This window comes from Mus caroli, chromosome 8, assembly GCF_900094665.2.
Source record: "Mus caroli chromosome 8, CAROLI_EIJ_v1.1, whole genome shotgun sequence".
In the NCBI taxonomy this organism is placed as follows: Eukaryota; Metazoa; Chordata; class Mammalia; order Rodentia; family Muridae; genus Mus; species Mus caroli.
The window spans coordinates 78,240,442-78,256,398 of record NC_034577.1 but is presented as its reverse complement, the minus strand read 5'-3'; the positions used below and the strand labels follow the sequence as shown (position 1 = coordinate 78,256,398).

Here is a 15,957-nt window from a genome sequence, read left to right as displayed (position 1 = left end):
GAAGGAGTGTGTGTCTGCAGAGAATGACAGACCAATTGGAATTTCAGTACTGTGGAGAGATTGGAATTCCATAGGGTCAGAGGCTAATTACTTTATGTTGGGATAGTTTTAGCTTTCTGGAACAGCCATTTCTTGCTGGACTCCGTATCTGAACTAACACTTTGTGATTCATCATCATCATCATCATTCATCATCAAAAACTCTTAGAAGCTATTAACCTATTGGAAAACTAGCTTCCACTAATCCAAGAGCTACGAATGTCATCAAATAACATCTTGAGCCTACAGAAAAGAGTCCCCCATCTTAATGTATCTGCCTCTGAGGTATAACCACCAATGTATTTTAAAGTTAGCTTAATTTATGATTTTCTTTGTTCTATACAATGATAAAAACCCTGTGAAACTGCTCCTACATTGGAACATGGAATTTTTGGCAACATAATCTGTGTTTCTGAGCCATGGTTACTGATAACAGTTCTGAAATAAATGATCTCCTATTCCCTTTAAGAGAAGAGTTGTGGTGTGAACACCAAAAGTCAGCCCTAGGAATGGGGACCCGCACATGTCTTAGCTTGGGACAGAACATCTTAGTTATCTTTTTTTTTTTTTTTTTAATTCTCTATACTGCTTGCCCAACCTCAGTCCCACAAGTTCAAGAGCTATATTTTGTGGTCTTTGAACATAATATTTCAGAGACCGTGAAAGGTGTATTTGTTTCTAAAGAAAGTAGGATTTCAGTGTTTGAGGGCAGGTGAAGGCTGAGACAACAGTTTTTTACTGGGGGGTTGGAGCTCAGGTGGTCAGGCCTGGCAGCAAGCACCTTTACTCTGAAAGCTACCTTTCCAGTCCAATATACAAGACTTTAACTGTGATGAAGGCCAGTTTGTTTTTATTTTTTGTTCCCTGTTTCTGATGTCTTATCCACAAACCCAGTCAACTATATAAAAAAAAGTGATTTTTTTTTTAAAGTTCTACTAGGGTTCTTTAAAAAATAAGTTTTATAGCATTGGCTCTTTATTTTAGAGCTTGGTCCATTTCTAGTTAATTTTGGTGTTAGGATTCCAAGCGAAATTGTTTTTTTGGAGGCACACTGACATCAAGTTTTCTCAACACCACTTGTTGAAGAGCATCCTTTCCTAATCAAACGAGCTTGGAAGCCTTGCTAAAATACAACTCACTACCCTAGCATTTGTTCTTTATATCTCCATTTTATTACAATCGTCTGTATTTATGTTCTTAGACCAATAATACTATTTTAACTACTACAGCAATGTAGCAAGTTTTGAAGTCAGCAAGCCAGAGTCAGAAAAAACGGTTTGGCAGTTCTTTAAAAACTGCAACACAAAATACAATGCATCTTGTGATTCCATTCCTACATACACTGAACATGAGGACGTCACGTGCATGGCAGCCTTATCCTCACAAACCCAGAAAGGAAAACAACTTTTTCTTTCTTCCCAAGATGTAGCTAATCCTTCTTTCAATTCTATGTGATTTGAAGACTGTCTTTTCTCTCTTTTAAATAGGCTGTTACCCTGGGTATGGTGGTGCATGCCTATAACCCCAGCAATTGGGAGGCTGAGACAGAACTGTTAGTTTGAGGTTAGCCTCAGTTGCATAGTGAGATAGTAAACTCTTGTTTCAAAATCAAACCCTCAAACCAAGGCCATTAGATTTTGGAAAGAACCGCTGAGTCTGTGGCTCAATCAAATCCGAGGCATCCTAACAATGTTACGCTTCCTGCGCACAGGACTCTCCGGGTATCAAGCCTCTTTTCAGAGTAACTCACTAAGCCTGTCTTGGTCACACTGGCTTTGCAGTTCCCCAGTCAATTGCTGGTGGTTCTTCCAACAGGGCAGCTGTGCTAGTTAGTTTTTGTCAAATGGTACAAACTGGAGTTACCTTGGAAAAGAAGCCTCAATTGAGGAGCTGCCCTATCAGACTGGTCTGTGGGGCATGGCTTGATATGTGAGTGGTGGCACCCTTGGGCAGGTGGCCCTAGGCTGTGTAAGAGAGCATCTGAGCAAGTCATAGAGAACAGTTCAGTAAGCAGCTCTTCCATGGCTTATCGTTCATTTCCTGCCTCCAGGTTTCTGCTTTGAGTTTTTGCCTTAGCTTCCTTCCACGATGAACTGTGATTTGAAAATAAACCTTTTCTCCCCTCAGATTGCTTTTGGTCATGGTGACCATGTTGGTTTTGGGAAGGATTGTGGAAGGATTTTGGAACTTTGGGCTGGAAAAGCCATTGCTTAGAGCTTAACTGTTATGGAATGTTGAGTGATATACAGATAATGGAGACCTGGCTTGTGAAGTTTTAGAGGGAAGCAAAGCTTCGACGGGACCATTCATGTGACACACTGTAAGTGAAACTTTGCTTTCTTGTGACACATGATGGTAGATAGATCACCTGGGCTAAAGAATAAACTGCCACTAATAAGAGACTAAAATCACTGACATGAAATCTGGGAAGTGTTTCCTCAGGGTCAGCACAGAGACTCTGTGGTCCAGAGCAGGCTGTGGATGCATCTCAGGCTGGCATCTGAGCTTGGTACTGTGTAAGTGCCTCCCATATGGTACTGCTGGTTTTGGTGGCATGAAAACTGCAGGGTTGAATGGGTCACGGAGAGCCACAGAGGCTTGGCAGTTTAAGGGATCAGGAGAGGGCATAGGTGAAGATGCAGCCTCTGTTGCAGTGTATATACTGGTGATGCCAAGACCATGGGATGACAACCAAGGACAGTGACAGCTATGTAATGGAGCTAGCCTGATTCTATGAGATAAGCTGTGTATACAGAGGATAACTGACTTAGAGAAGCAGAACTGCCCAAGCCTTTTGGAGCCCAGAAGATACTGAGTTCAAGCTGTGGAACACTGAGCTATTTCTACTGCTGGGTTTTGGTTTGTTTGTTTTGATTAACTATACTCTCGCTCTTCTGTTCTAAAATAAGAAAAGCATACAACTTATTTTGGATTCACAGAAGCTCATAGTTAAAAGACTGGATTTTAAAAGAGGGGTTAAGACTTTTACATCTCTTAAAGTTCGTAAAGACCATATACTTTTAAAAGTTAGACTGGTTTTATATATGATATAAATATAAGCAAGATCTTGGGGACAGAGAAAGGAATGATTACGGCTTAACAGTGACAGTCAGAATGTCAAATGGATAAGGACCCAATTGTGCTGGTGAGGTTTGTCGTCTTGACACAAACTGAGATTGCCTGGAAAGAACCTCAATCAAGGGTCTGCCCTCATCAAGCTGATCTGTGGGGACATTTTCTTATTACTGCTTGATGTGAGTTGTGCTACCCCTGGGCAGGTAATCCTGCGGTTATATAAAGCAAACTGTGCAACCCACAGAAAGCAAACCAGTAAGTAGTGTTCCTCTGTGGTCTCATTTTCAGCCTTGAGTCCCTGTCGGGCTTCCCTGATGACAGACTACATCACATGCAGTGCAAGCCAAGTAAGCCCTTTCCTCCCCAAGTTGCTTTTAGTCATGGTGTTGATTACAGCAACAGAAAGCACACTACAACAGTAGCCAACCTAGAGCTTAGGGTATCATTCTAGGATTTCAGAAAATTAGCAACAGCCTTTTGATGATCACCTCAAAAGCTACTCAACTGAAGGCTTTTAGAGCAAGTTTACACTTGGGCGTCTTTTGACCATTCACCTACACTGGCAGCGTGCATACATCTACATGAATTCAGATCTTGTTTTGGCTTGGAGAGAAGGGTATATATGGCAACTATAAAATCAACTACGGTTTTAAAGATAGTTCAATCAACCTTGCTGTAAAAGTGAGACAGCAGGGGCTGACGAGATGGCTAAGCAGCTAAGAGCACATGCTGCTCACACAGAGGTCTCCCATGGCCTCTAACTCCAGCATCAGAGATCCAGCAATTTCTTCCAGCCTCCATGAGCACCCTCATACACATGCCACTCACTCGCAGAGACAGAGACATATAAAAAATAAATCTCTTAAAGCTAGCCTGATCTGCATAGCAAGTTCTAGGACATCCAGAGCTTATACCCTCTGTCCCCAATAAACATTTAAAGAGTGAAATGCTTTGAGCACGTGTCTAGCATGTATGTGTGAGGTCATGAGTTTGAATCCCAAAACATTTAAAAAAGAGGAGATAGCTCAGTTAGTTACAGACCTTGCTGAATAACCAGGAGGACCTGAATTTATATCTTCAAAACACCTGTGTATAGTGGAGTGTCTGTGTTTCCAGCACTAGGAGGCAGACAAGTAGTAAATGAACTTCAGGTTTGGTGAGAGGCCCTGTCTCAAAAGAGCAGGTGGAGAACAACAGGAGAGGTCTGCTGCTGTCTTCTGGCTTCCACAGACACATGCATCACCAACTCCATCTGCCTCCTCCACACACACAATTTTTAAAAAGTGAATATATAAGTATATTTGTTACTTTAGAAGTGTGATGGTTCATATATGCTCAGCCCATGGAGTGGCACTATTAGAAGGTGTGGCCCTGTTCAAGTAGGTGTGGTACTGTGGGTCTGGGCTTTAAGAACCTCATCCTAGCTGCATGGAAGCCAGTATCTGCTAGCAGCCTTTAAATGAAGATGTAGAACTCTCAGCTCCTCCTGAACTATGCCTGCCTGGATGCTGCCACACTTCCACCTTGATGATAAGGACTGAATCTTTGGTCCTTTAAGCCAGCTCCAATGAAATGTTGTCCTTAGAAAAGTTGCCTTGGTCATTGTGTCTGTTCACAGTAGTAAAAGCCAAACTAAGACAATAAACTAAGACAATAAGATAGCAGAATTATGTGTCTTAAACCAGACACTTAAATAGAGAATATTTACAGAGGAACCCAGAAAAGGCAAAACTGAATACTTTTAAAAATCAGAAAAACCTGAATATATCCAACTGCATAATTTGTGCTGTCACTTTAATCAGGTTAATCTTTTCCAGAAAACCCTCTCCTTAACTAAAGGAAGCATGCCAAAGGAAAATGACAGTGGAGTTACTAACCGGGGCGGGCTAAGCAGCTGAGCCTGCACACTTGCAGTTTTTTTTTTTTTTTTTTTTTTTTTTTTTTGAGACAGGGTTTCTCTGTGTAGCCCTGGCTGTCTGTACCTCAAGACTGGCCTTGAGGATCTGTCTACTTCTGCCTCTCAATGTTGGGATTGAAGACCTGTGTTAGTTACCACAGTGGGCTTCAATTAAAAAAATTTTTTTTTTTTTACTTTTTAAAAGAAACAAGCTAGCCAAGAGCCTGGGGGGACTGGGGGATAGTTTAGTAAATAAGCAAGACCTGAGTTCCAAATCCACTTGGAAATAATGATGATGATGAAGGAGAAGGAGGAGAAGGAGGAGGAGGAGGAGAAGGAGAAGAACCACCACCAGCACCAGCACAGTTTAAAAGGCTGACAAGTCAGCTCACAGCTGAAGGTGCCTGCCTCCAAGTCTGATGACCTGAGTTTCATTCCCCAGGCCCACCTGGAAGAAGGAGACAATTCCTCAGATTGTCCTCCGATCTCCACTGGCACTCAGTGGCATGGCATATATGCATGCACACATAAACACAATGCTGTAAAAATTTTAAAATATTTTTCAAATATAAAAATATTTTTAAAATACTTTTAAACTAGCAATAGATGGAGAAATCTAAGAATACCCCATAGAACCTCCATGCTAGTAATAGTTTTTTCTTTCTGTTATTATTTTCTTCATTATTTTGGGGTGGTAATAGAACCTAAGTACTACTAAGTATGTCCATTAAACATTCTATTCAATAATCACTGCAGTACATTTGAATCTGCATAACAATTATGGAAATAAAAATATCTGCAACCCACCTTTATCATTCATATGAATTTAGATGTCTAAGTAAATTAATTTTGTTTCAATTTATTAAAACTATTTTTAAAGCCTGGTGTGACCCCTGAATCTCCCTTGTAATACACGATTCTGTAAGGGGTACACCTTGCCCTGTTAATCCTTCAGTGTTCAAAACTTACTCCCATAGCTGTGGCAGAGTCCTGGACACTTGTGGGGGGCAGAAATGTACCCCAGATGTTGGCTATGGAAGACCAGCTTGATTGGAGGTTAAGCTGGGTGAGCTCAGATGCATGCGTTGCTTGCCGTATGACTCTGAACAGGTCATCTCCTCTGATAGCCAATTCCTCCTTCATAAAACGGAACAGCTCTGTACTGATTTTGTGAGGCTTCTATGATATGTGGAGATAAGGGCATATAAACTGAGTGACACAAGGTAATTGCTTAAAAAAAAAAAGATATTTAAACCTGGTCTGCGAATATAATTCACTGACAGAGTTCCTGCCTAGCATGTGTAGGGCCCTAAGTTCAATTCCCAGCACCAAATAAACAAAAACTAAAACAAACAAACAAACAAACCCTAAAAAGTGAGGAAAGCAATTGTAATCCCAAAGCTGGGAGAAGAAAGAACACCGACCCAAATCATCATGGCCACGTTAATTAAAGCAAGCTCTTTCATTTGTATACAAGGGCAGCCTTCCTCTAAGGTGGGGCTTGGGGAGGGGGGGCAGCACTGGAAGTGAAGAAGACAAGAATTTTATAGAGCTCAGGGGTAGGGAGTTTCTAAATGGGAGATTTGTCAGGAAAAAATAGGCAGGGTTAAAGGAGCAGAACATAACAAGTTAGTCCTAACAACCTCCTGAAACAAAGACATGATTGTCATTTCTGGGACAGGCAGTACAGAACCATTTGTAGTTAGGGTTACAAGTGGGGCATAGCCCAATCCTTGAGATTCAGAGGCTTAATCATAATCAGGAGTGAGCCTAGTTTATCTTGACTATAAGGTGGCTTTTAAGACTAAGATGGAGGCAGGCTTGTTCTTCAGCAAAAATAAACAAATTTTATTTAGGTGGGAGAGGGCCTGGTGGATGACTTCCAAATAGCCCATCCCTATCTCCTAGCACTCACATCTTTATTGAGTCATCCTTCACAGCCTATCACAGGTGGTATGTGTAACCCAACGAGTGTGGTACCAGTTTTATAAAAGGTGGCCGATGCTGCCTCTAGCTTTTTCTATTTTTCTTATCTAACATATTACATCCCACTGTGAGAAGCCAGCTGCTATGTTCTAAGCCTAGGGAGAGGCCCCTGTGGAAAGAAAAGAACTCTAGCCAGCAGTCGGAGGGCCGGAGGGCGCTGAGCTTGGCTGACAACTCTGAGTGGGCTGCTACTCCCAAGGTGAGCTTGCCACTGCCTGCGCCTCAATACACAATCTGAGGACAAGTCTTAAATCAATGACTTAGCTACTCTTTCTGCTCCTGGATTCCTGATCCATAGAAACCATGAAATAAATGCCTGATAAGTAGTTTTAGAATGCTTGATATTCTAATTTGCTGAGTTTGTGGGTAACTTGCTCCAAAGAAAGTAACTGAGTAACAAAGTAAGAAAGTAAGAAAGGAAATCCTCAAATGTGGAGACTAGTCAGAAAGAAAGTTGAAAAAATAAGCAATTTGAAATTCAAGAGACAAATCCTGCAACAAGCAGAAGAAGCCAAAACAAACCTTACTACCTAGAAGTATTGTATATACTAGTTTAAGTTATTTTTCTGAGACAATGTCTCATATTGTTGCCTAGGATAGCTCAGATTCCTGTTAACCTCTTGCTTCCTGCCTCTGGAGCTCTTGGAGTACGGATACGAGCCATGGGACCTAGTGATATATTACATCTCATTCCTATAGTAACACACTAGGGCAATAGCAGGAGAATGGAAATCGTCAAATTTGGAGACTACAGAAAGGGATTTGAAAAAACAAAAATCACCTGATTTTTCTACAGGAACAGCTTCCTGTTTGGTTAGGAGGGAGATACACTTAAAATACCCAAAACATGTTTTCAACTTGAAAAGTCAATGGCAGGAAGCCACCACAAAGACCTCTCTCTGCCAGCTAGCAGCCCACCACAGGACCAACTCTTCCTGCAGAACTGGAACCTGAGAGGAGCCAACGCAGTGAAGTGGGGTGAGGAGTCACACAAAGCACAGAGCAGCACTTGAGGGCATCTGCCCTGAGTATGTGAGCTCCAGGGTGGGTTACCTTCCTTCACCTCCCCCATCCCTGCTTAGAGACAAGGCTACAGTTACTTGTAAGAATTAAAGTGAATGAATGAGGAGCTGTAAGGTACAGATATCGAATTTTTTTCATTTTCATGCATTTTTAAAATTGTGATGGTCCCCAGGAAGGATGCATTGAGGTATTAAGACACAGTAAGTACATTAGGCAGAGGCACTGTAAGTATACCTGGAGGACGGGGGTGGGGGGTGAATGGGGGCTAATACAAAATCAAAATGCACCTCAGGCACCAGGATCCTCACTGAACTGTACACTGTCCTCATCGGAGAGAGGTGGTGGCTTCACCAGACCCGCATTCTGTGCTGATCAGAGGGCTCAGCAGTTTATTATGGGAAGACAAGCTTGTCTTCATGGAAATAAAATCCAACCACTAGCTCTTTCTGAAAATACAGCACTTAAGATCCCATGGACTGGGAGCTATGCTGCCAAGTTTTAAGAGGAGCCTGTTAACTGGATGACAAAGGTAAGGACCAGTGTCTGCTGAGTGTCTATGGTGGAATTTAAATCAAATCAGGACCACTTACATGCTAAGTGGTGGGTGGCGTAGCCCCCCTACTTCTGCCTTTTGGGCAAGAACGCACTCTAGACATCAGCTGCCACCCTCTAGACCTAGACCTGTCTCCTTCCCTCTTTCCTTATTTGGGGACGTGGACTAGAATCGAGCTCTGTCACAACTTAGGAATGTTTAGAAGGTGAGTTGTGCCTTCAATCTTGAAGGGATTTAGTTAAAGTGACTCTGAGAAATCATTTTTTCAAAACAGCTTTGACTTCCTTGACAAAGGAGCTGGAAAATCTGCCATTTAAAGCCTTCCCAAATGTGACTAGCTCCTAACTAGAGCATATTCAGGGCGGATTCCAGAAACCCAGGAGGAAAAACTGCAAAGTGAAGGCCCAACTAGACTCACAATCGAGAACTCACAAGGAAGGGGCCAAGTCAGCAGTAAGAACCGTTTCTCAGAGAACAACACATCCTGGCAGTAAAGATCATATTTTAGGAATAAGGCTAAACCAGAAATAGAGTAGTCCTACAAAGTCTAAAACAAAGTCCTGACAGTATCAAGAGTGGTCTGCAGGTACCTAGTGATTTGTGAGGAGAAAATATCACTCTTTTTAGAGGGCAACGATTGCCATTATGAGGAAGGAAATAACCAAAAAAGAAATCTTAAGAAACAGAATAAATTTTAAAAAGAAGAAGGAGAAGGGGGAGGGGGAGGGGGAGGAGGGAGAGGAAGAACAAGAAACGGGCTGGGACAGAACTCAGTGTGGCTTAGCATGTGAGATCCTAGGTCCCACACACTGCTCTGAACAAACAGAAGACATGATATGAAATAAAACAAAACAGAAACAGAAGACAACAGCAGCCACAGCTGGCAGGTGACAGACAGACTCACAGCTGGATCGGATGACAAATTGCTCAGACAGGTAACCCTAAACCCATGTTGAGTATCCAAGAAAACAGGGAAAAAGATGGATTAAAAAGATGAAAAGAGCCGGGCAGTGGTGGCGCACGCCTTGGGAGGGGTAGGCGGATTTCTGAGTTCAAGGCCAGCCTGGTCTACAGAGTGAGTTCCAGGACAGCCAGGGCTACACAGAGAAACCCTGTCTTGAAAAACAAAACAAAACAAACAACCCCCTCCCCCCCAAACCAAAAATCTGAAAAGCAGCTCAAGCAGGGTGCTATCTACCTTAACCCCTGCCTGTGGGAATCAGCAGCAGGGGAATCTCTGAGATCAAGGCCAGCATGGTCTACAAAGCTTATTTCAGGACAGCCAGAGCTACACAGAGAAACCTTGTCTCAGAGACCAAAAGAAATGATTGACTGATAGATAGATAGACAGACAGACAGACAGACAGACAGACAGATAGATAGATAGATGAAAAAACAATTTCAATGAAAAACTCACTGGGAAAAACATATAAAACATATATGCACATATACATACATACATGCATTTACATCTACATATATTTATAATTAAGTGACCATTTAAAAAGTAAAAAGCACATTTCTGAAAATTATAATTCCATAGGTTTAAATAACGGAAGTTAGCAGTAATAACCTGGAATAGAGGGCAACCAAAAATATACAAACTAAATTACAAAGCTAAATTAATAGGGAAAAAAAATTAGTAAAAGAGAGGTATAGGTGCTGGAGAGATGGCTCAGAGGTTAAGAGCACTGCCTTGCTCTTCCAGAGGTCCTGAGTTCAATTCCTAGCAACCACATGGTGGCTCACAACCATCTGTAATGGGAGCTGATGCCCTCTTCTGGTCTGAACAGTGTACTCACATACATCAAATAAATAAATAAATAAATAAAGAGTGAGGCAGGTATAGTTTTTTGTTTTTGTTTTGTTTGTCCTTAAAACTGATGAAAGAACTTAGTCCACACTTTCGAAAAGGTTGGAAAATTCTAGGATGAATAAATGTAAGCAATGCCTATCAGACCTGGTAATACAAACCCAAAACTCAAGCTACTCAGGAGGAGAATTGCACGTTCAAGGCCAGCCTGGGCAACTTAATGAGAGGGGTGGGGGGAGAGGGAGGAAGGAGGAAGGAGGAGAGAAGGGGAGGGAGAGGAGAGAAGAAAAAGGAAAAGAGAAAAAGAGGTGAGGATATAGCTTAGAATAGAGGCCTTGGCTCACATGTACAATGCTCTAGGCCCAGTACCACAAACGAATGAAGAGACAAGTCACACTTTACCACATGTGTATGTGTCTGTTCCCAGAATCCAAGGGGCAAGGCACAGTAGTTACTGAAGAATATGAGAAAGATTATGAATAAAATGAGGATCAAAGTGGACGATTTCTCTGCTAATGCTAGCTTCTGAGGTATTTATGTAATTGGGCACACATGACAGATAAGTGACTAAACAGCAGCCATTTGTCTAACTCTACAAAGCAATACCTGAATATGTAAATGAACACATAGAATATTTGTCTTAGCAAAAGACAGGTAAATATCAGAATAAGACTTTAATTATGTGTTTTTATTCAACCCAACTAATAACTCAGGAAGGAAAAAAAAATGGAATATCCTAATGCCAGGTGGAAAGACAGGACTTAATGCTTTTATGGATGGCCTTGCTTGACAACTAGCTGAAGCACTGATGTTCCACTTTTGACACTAACCAACTATATCCCTCATCTGCCTTCTCAAATCCTCCATTTCTATGTGGCCAAAGTAATTCTCACTACAATCTCACAAACATAAAGACAACTGTTCACAGACCACAGCTGCTGGATCTGCCCCAGAAAGCTTGTTAAAACACAGACAGTTCCTGCCTGTTTTGAAGCTTGTGGCCCTAAGTTACTTTTCTTCCTGAGTCCAGCATTACTTCTAACATTAAAAATAGCTCACCCACTGAATTACTTGAAATTACTGAAACAAGTGTTTTAAATAACTCCTACTTTAAATAAATCATTTTCTAATCAGAAATGCTCAGTTTCTGAGCTCCATGTGAACTTTCTGGTGTGAAAACCCAATGCAAATTCTTTTGTAGAAATGTTCCTTTGGTTTGTTGGAGGTCATAAACACCATTTATTATAATTATATAATATACTATATATGTTTTAATTGTGATATTCCTTGTAATTATTCTATTAACTCTGGAAGTCAGTCTTTTGTCTCATGATATCAGAACCTCTAGGCTATGTCTGTGCCTCTGGTAAGGACTACAACCAAAGTATCTGAAACAAATGTCTTCTTAATTAAGAAAGCATTTAGGTATCTTAGCTCAACTACTCAAATTTACTCAGCTACTTGATCATGTACAAGATGACCTGCAATTAAAGAAAACAATGACAACAGAAATCTAAGTAAAAACTCTCATAAAAACTATATGTTCAGGGCTGGAGTGATGGCTCAGTGGTTAAGAACACTAGCCGTTCTTCTAGAGGTCCTGAGTTCAATTCCCAGACACCACATGGTGGTTCACAACCATCTGTAATTGGATCTGATGGCCCTTTCTGGTGTGTCTGAAGACAGCAACACTGTACACATACACATAAAATAAATAAAGAAATCTTAAAACAAATAAACAAACAAACTATATGTTCAAGCCAGGTGTGGTGGCACTTGCCTTTAATCCCAGCACTTGGGAGGCAGAGGCAGACAGATCTCTGAGTTCGAAGCCAGCTTGGTCTACAGAGTAAGTTCCAGGACAGCCGGGGTACACAGAGAAACTCTGCCTCAAATAAACAAACAAATAAACAAACACCCAAGCCCACCAAACAACAAAAAACTTTACATTCATAAACAGTTCCCAAGCTTCTTGAAGAAGTTCTTGGATATTTGTAAAGGTAATCTAAGAACAAATATTAGCGATATGCTAATGATTATTTACAAACATTAAACTGCATTATAACTATAGAAAATTCAGTTTGACACCTCTGAATGTGTTAAAAATTCTAAGATCACCATCTAAATCTTAAACATAAATTTCCAAATGTGTTATATAGATACATTTCAACTTAGCCTCTTCTACTGTATCACAGATACAACAAAAAGACAGAGGTTCAGAGGCCGTGGGCTGAGCACAGGAGAGAGAGAGCAGGAAGAGCATAGCTCCTAACTAAAGAGGAAAGCTGTGCCCTGCTTCTGCATGGCCTTCTCTGTTCATGGGCATTTATTAGCCTAGGACAGGTTTTACAACTACAATTTCTACAAAGTGTAGTCTGAACATGTTTTCAAAGTTCAAAGTTCCTCTATCAAATTCTACTAACTTTCTACTACAATGATCAGAAATGAAAACTACAAACTGCTAAGAACAAGGAGATCTGAGCCATGACATCCTAAAAAGCTCAGGAAATTGCTGTATCCCTGAAAGTATGAGCAAGAACTGACCCAGCCTGCTTTGTCTTATTACAGAATGCCACAGCCTAGGCATATAATATAACTTATTATAGTGAACAGAATGTGTGTGACTCATAATTTTGGAGGCTGAAAAGCCTAAGAACAAAGAACTATGCTAATGAAGGCCTATGTACAGTGTGGGAGAAAGGACCATATGACAGGTGAGCTCCTGAGAGACAGAGGTAAAGGAGGCCCAAGCCCATCCATTCACCAGGAGTCTACTACTGTGGAATGCAATCCACTTCTTCAAGACAATGCATTCATCCAGCCACAAGGGAAGGGCCTCATGACTCACTCAGGATAGAACCCAGGGCCTTCTGGCTCCATGCAAGTGCACCACCGCTGAGCTACTTCCTAGCTTCTCATCATTTCTTAAGAGTCCCCACCTCACAAGACTGTTGCACTGGAGGCTAAGTCTCCAACATATGAACTTGGGACACAGAAACCATACAAAGGACAACAGAAGTTTTATGTCCTTATAAGAAACAATTAGATTTCAATATCCATATTCTACATAGTATAACTATATTGCTTCAATTCAGCTAAACTTGAGGTTTATTCTTAAGAATGAACAGTGAGGTGCAACATGGGAGCAGGTAAGATCACACAGAATCAAGAGGGTCATGTGAGAACCTCCCCTTCTGTGCACCGAAACACCATCTGGTCTACCAAGACTTCCACACAGTACGGCTCTTTTCTCACATTTACCTAACTGCATTCTGGAAAGAGTTTTGGAAATGGTAGAACTCTAATCTGTTTCCTAGGAAGTAATGTTCAGTTCCTTACCACTAAATGTTACAAAAGCAAGTTTTGGCAAATTACATAACAACATGCTGTGATGACAGCTCTCCTTAAGAATCTCCTTCAGGGCTGGAGAGAAGGCTCAGCAGCTAAGAGTACTGACTGCCCTTCCAGAGGACCCTGGTTCAATTCCCAGCACCCACATGGCAGCTCACAACTGTTTGTAACTCCATCTGGCAACCTCAAACAGTCATACATGCACACAAAAACATACCAGTGTGCATAAAATAAAAATAAATAAAATAAAAAAAACCTTTCCTTCTGGCAAGAAGATCACATACTTTAACTGGGAAACAAAGGAAACGCATGCATTTGAATAACTGCAGTAGTGATACTCTCCTCAGGGTATGACCTCCAGAATTATTCAGAAAAAGTTGTATTATATTTAATTATGTACCTATAAAAAAAGCTGTGTGAGACAAACACATGAGTCTCTTCTAGTGTATTGAGATATGTGTTGGCAGACTTAGACAGCTTATCATCATCGCCATCGTCATCAGTATTTTTAAGACAGGCTCTTACTATATAGAACAGGCTGGCCTTGAACTTGCATCAGCCTTGGGAGTTCTGGGATTATAGGTGTGATTAGATTTGGCGTCTAAAAACATTATTTTAAATTATTTTAGGATGTAACAATTGCCTGCACCAATTCAAAAAGAGAACACGAAACCACATGTAGAGTGTGCCCACTGTAGCAATCTGGAGAAAATAACTATGTTATTTAGGTAGCAATACTGAAGACTACTGAGGAACAGTTAACTCTTCGCTATTTGTAAAAGAGTCTTGAGAAACCCGTAAACCTTATGTTACTCCATACTCAGTGGATACACTATTGCTGAAGTTGTATACACTTTTGCTTCAAGGACCGAAACCCTCTTCTTGCTCCATAGGAAACTGATAGCACCATTCTGGCCTTCCCTAGAATACCAGAACAAAGCCACCAACCTTCTCCGTCAGCCACATCCGAACGGTCCAGCTTGGCTTCCTTATGCTGGCCTTCTGCAACTTTCACTGCCACAGCACGGCAAATAGCCCCAAACTTTCTGTCCAGAGAACGGACTCCTGCTTCTCTGGTGTATCTGTTAAAATAAAAATGTTTTACTTTTGGATAAATACCATCTGTAAATAAGGAAAAAAGGACAGCCAGTTCCCTAAAGAAACAATGTGGATTTGAAAGTCACACACACACACACAAACTCAAGTCCAGATTCTGTATTTGGGAAAAAACATGTTACTCATTTTGAGTATGGCTTATTTCATGTAACATGAGTGATTTCCAGGTGTATCCATTTTCCTGCAAGTGCCATAATTTAATTCTTCTTTACTGCTCAGTAAAATTCCACTGTGTCTGTGTACCACATTTCCTCCATCTGTCTACTGATGGGCAGGCAGGTTGGCTTCATTTTTTGACTACTGTTAGTCCAGCAATCAACATGCATATGTAAGAATCTCTAGTGTGCTGACCTATAGATCTGCACATCTCCACCCAGGATTAGTATAGCTGGACTATCTGGTAGTTCTAGTTTGGATTTTATGAGTAACTTCTATACCATTTGTTCTCAACTTGTGGGTCGTGACCCCTTTGTGAATCTAATGACTTTTTCATAAGGATCGCATATCAGATATTTACATTATGATTCATAACAGTAGCAAAGCTACAGTTAGTTTTATGGTGGGGAGTCACTACAACATGAGGAAACTGTATTAAAGGGTCACAGCATTAAGAAGGTTGAGAACCACTGCTGTACACTGACATACAGCGTTTCTTGTCAGCCTCCCTACATCCTCGCCTACATCTGTTGCTTCTCTGATGACAGCTGTTCTGACTGGGTGAGATGGAGTCTCTGTACAGTTTTAATTTGCATTTCCTGATGTCTGAGGATGCTGACGACTGTTTAGATCTTCATTAGCTGCATGTGTTTCTTGCTCTGAGAACTGTCAGTCTATTCCATTCGTTAGTCTGTTTCATGATTTATGATTTGGAGACTTTTGTTCTGGTTTTATTTCTGTCTTGGGTTTTAGAGGGTTTTAAATTTTGTTCATTTGTGACAGTGTACCAAATAGCCCAGGCTGGCCCACAGCCCATGAAGATGACTGTTGAGTCCCTCGACCTTTATCTTCTCAGTGCTGAGAGTGCAGATGTCACCAAGCTCCAGTCGGTCTCTCTGATTCCTTCAGCACTATTTCAAGAAAAATAAACTTGGAACCAAATTACATT

The 15,957-nt window shown here is 41.1% G+C and overlaps 1 protein-coding gene across 1 annotated transcript in view; it reads right to left on the bottom strand.

The window, feature by feature from the left end:
• Window positions 1-15,957, bottom strand: part of Lonp2 (lon peptidase 2, peroxisomal) — a 78,025-nt gene that overhangs the window by 16,373 nt on the left and 45,695 nt on the right. Inside the window, exon 11 of the mRNA XM_021169891.2 lies at window positions 14,685-14,818. Coding sequence (XP_021025550.1) covers window positions 14,685-14,818 — 134 coding nt within the window. The remainder of the gene's footprint in view (window positions 1-14,684; window positions 14,819-15,957) is intronic.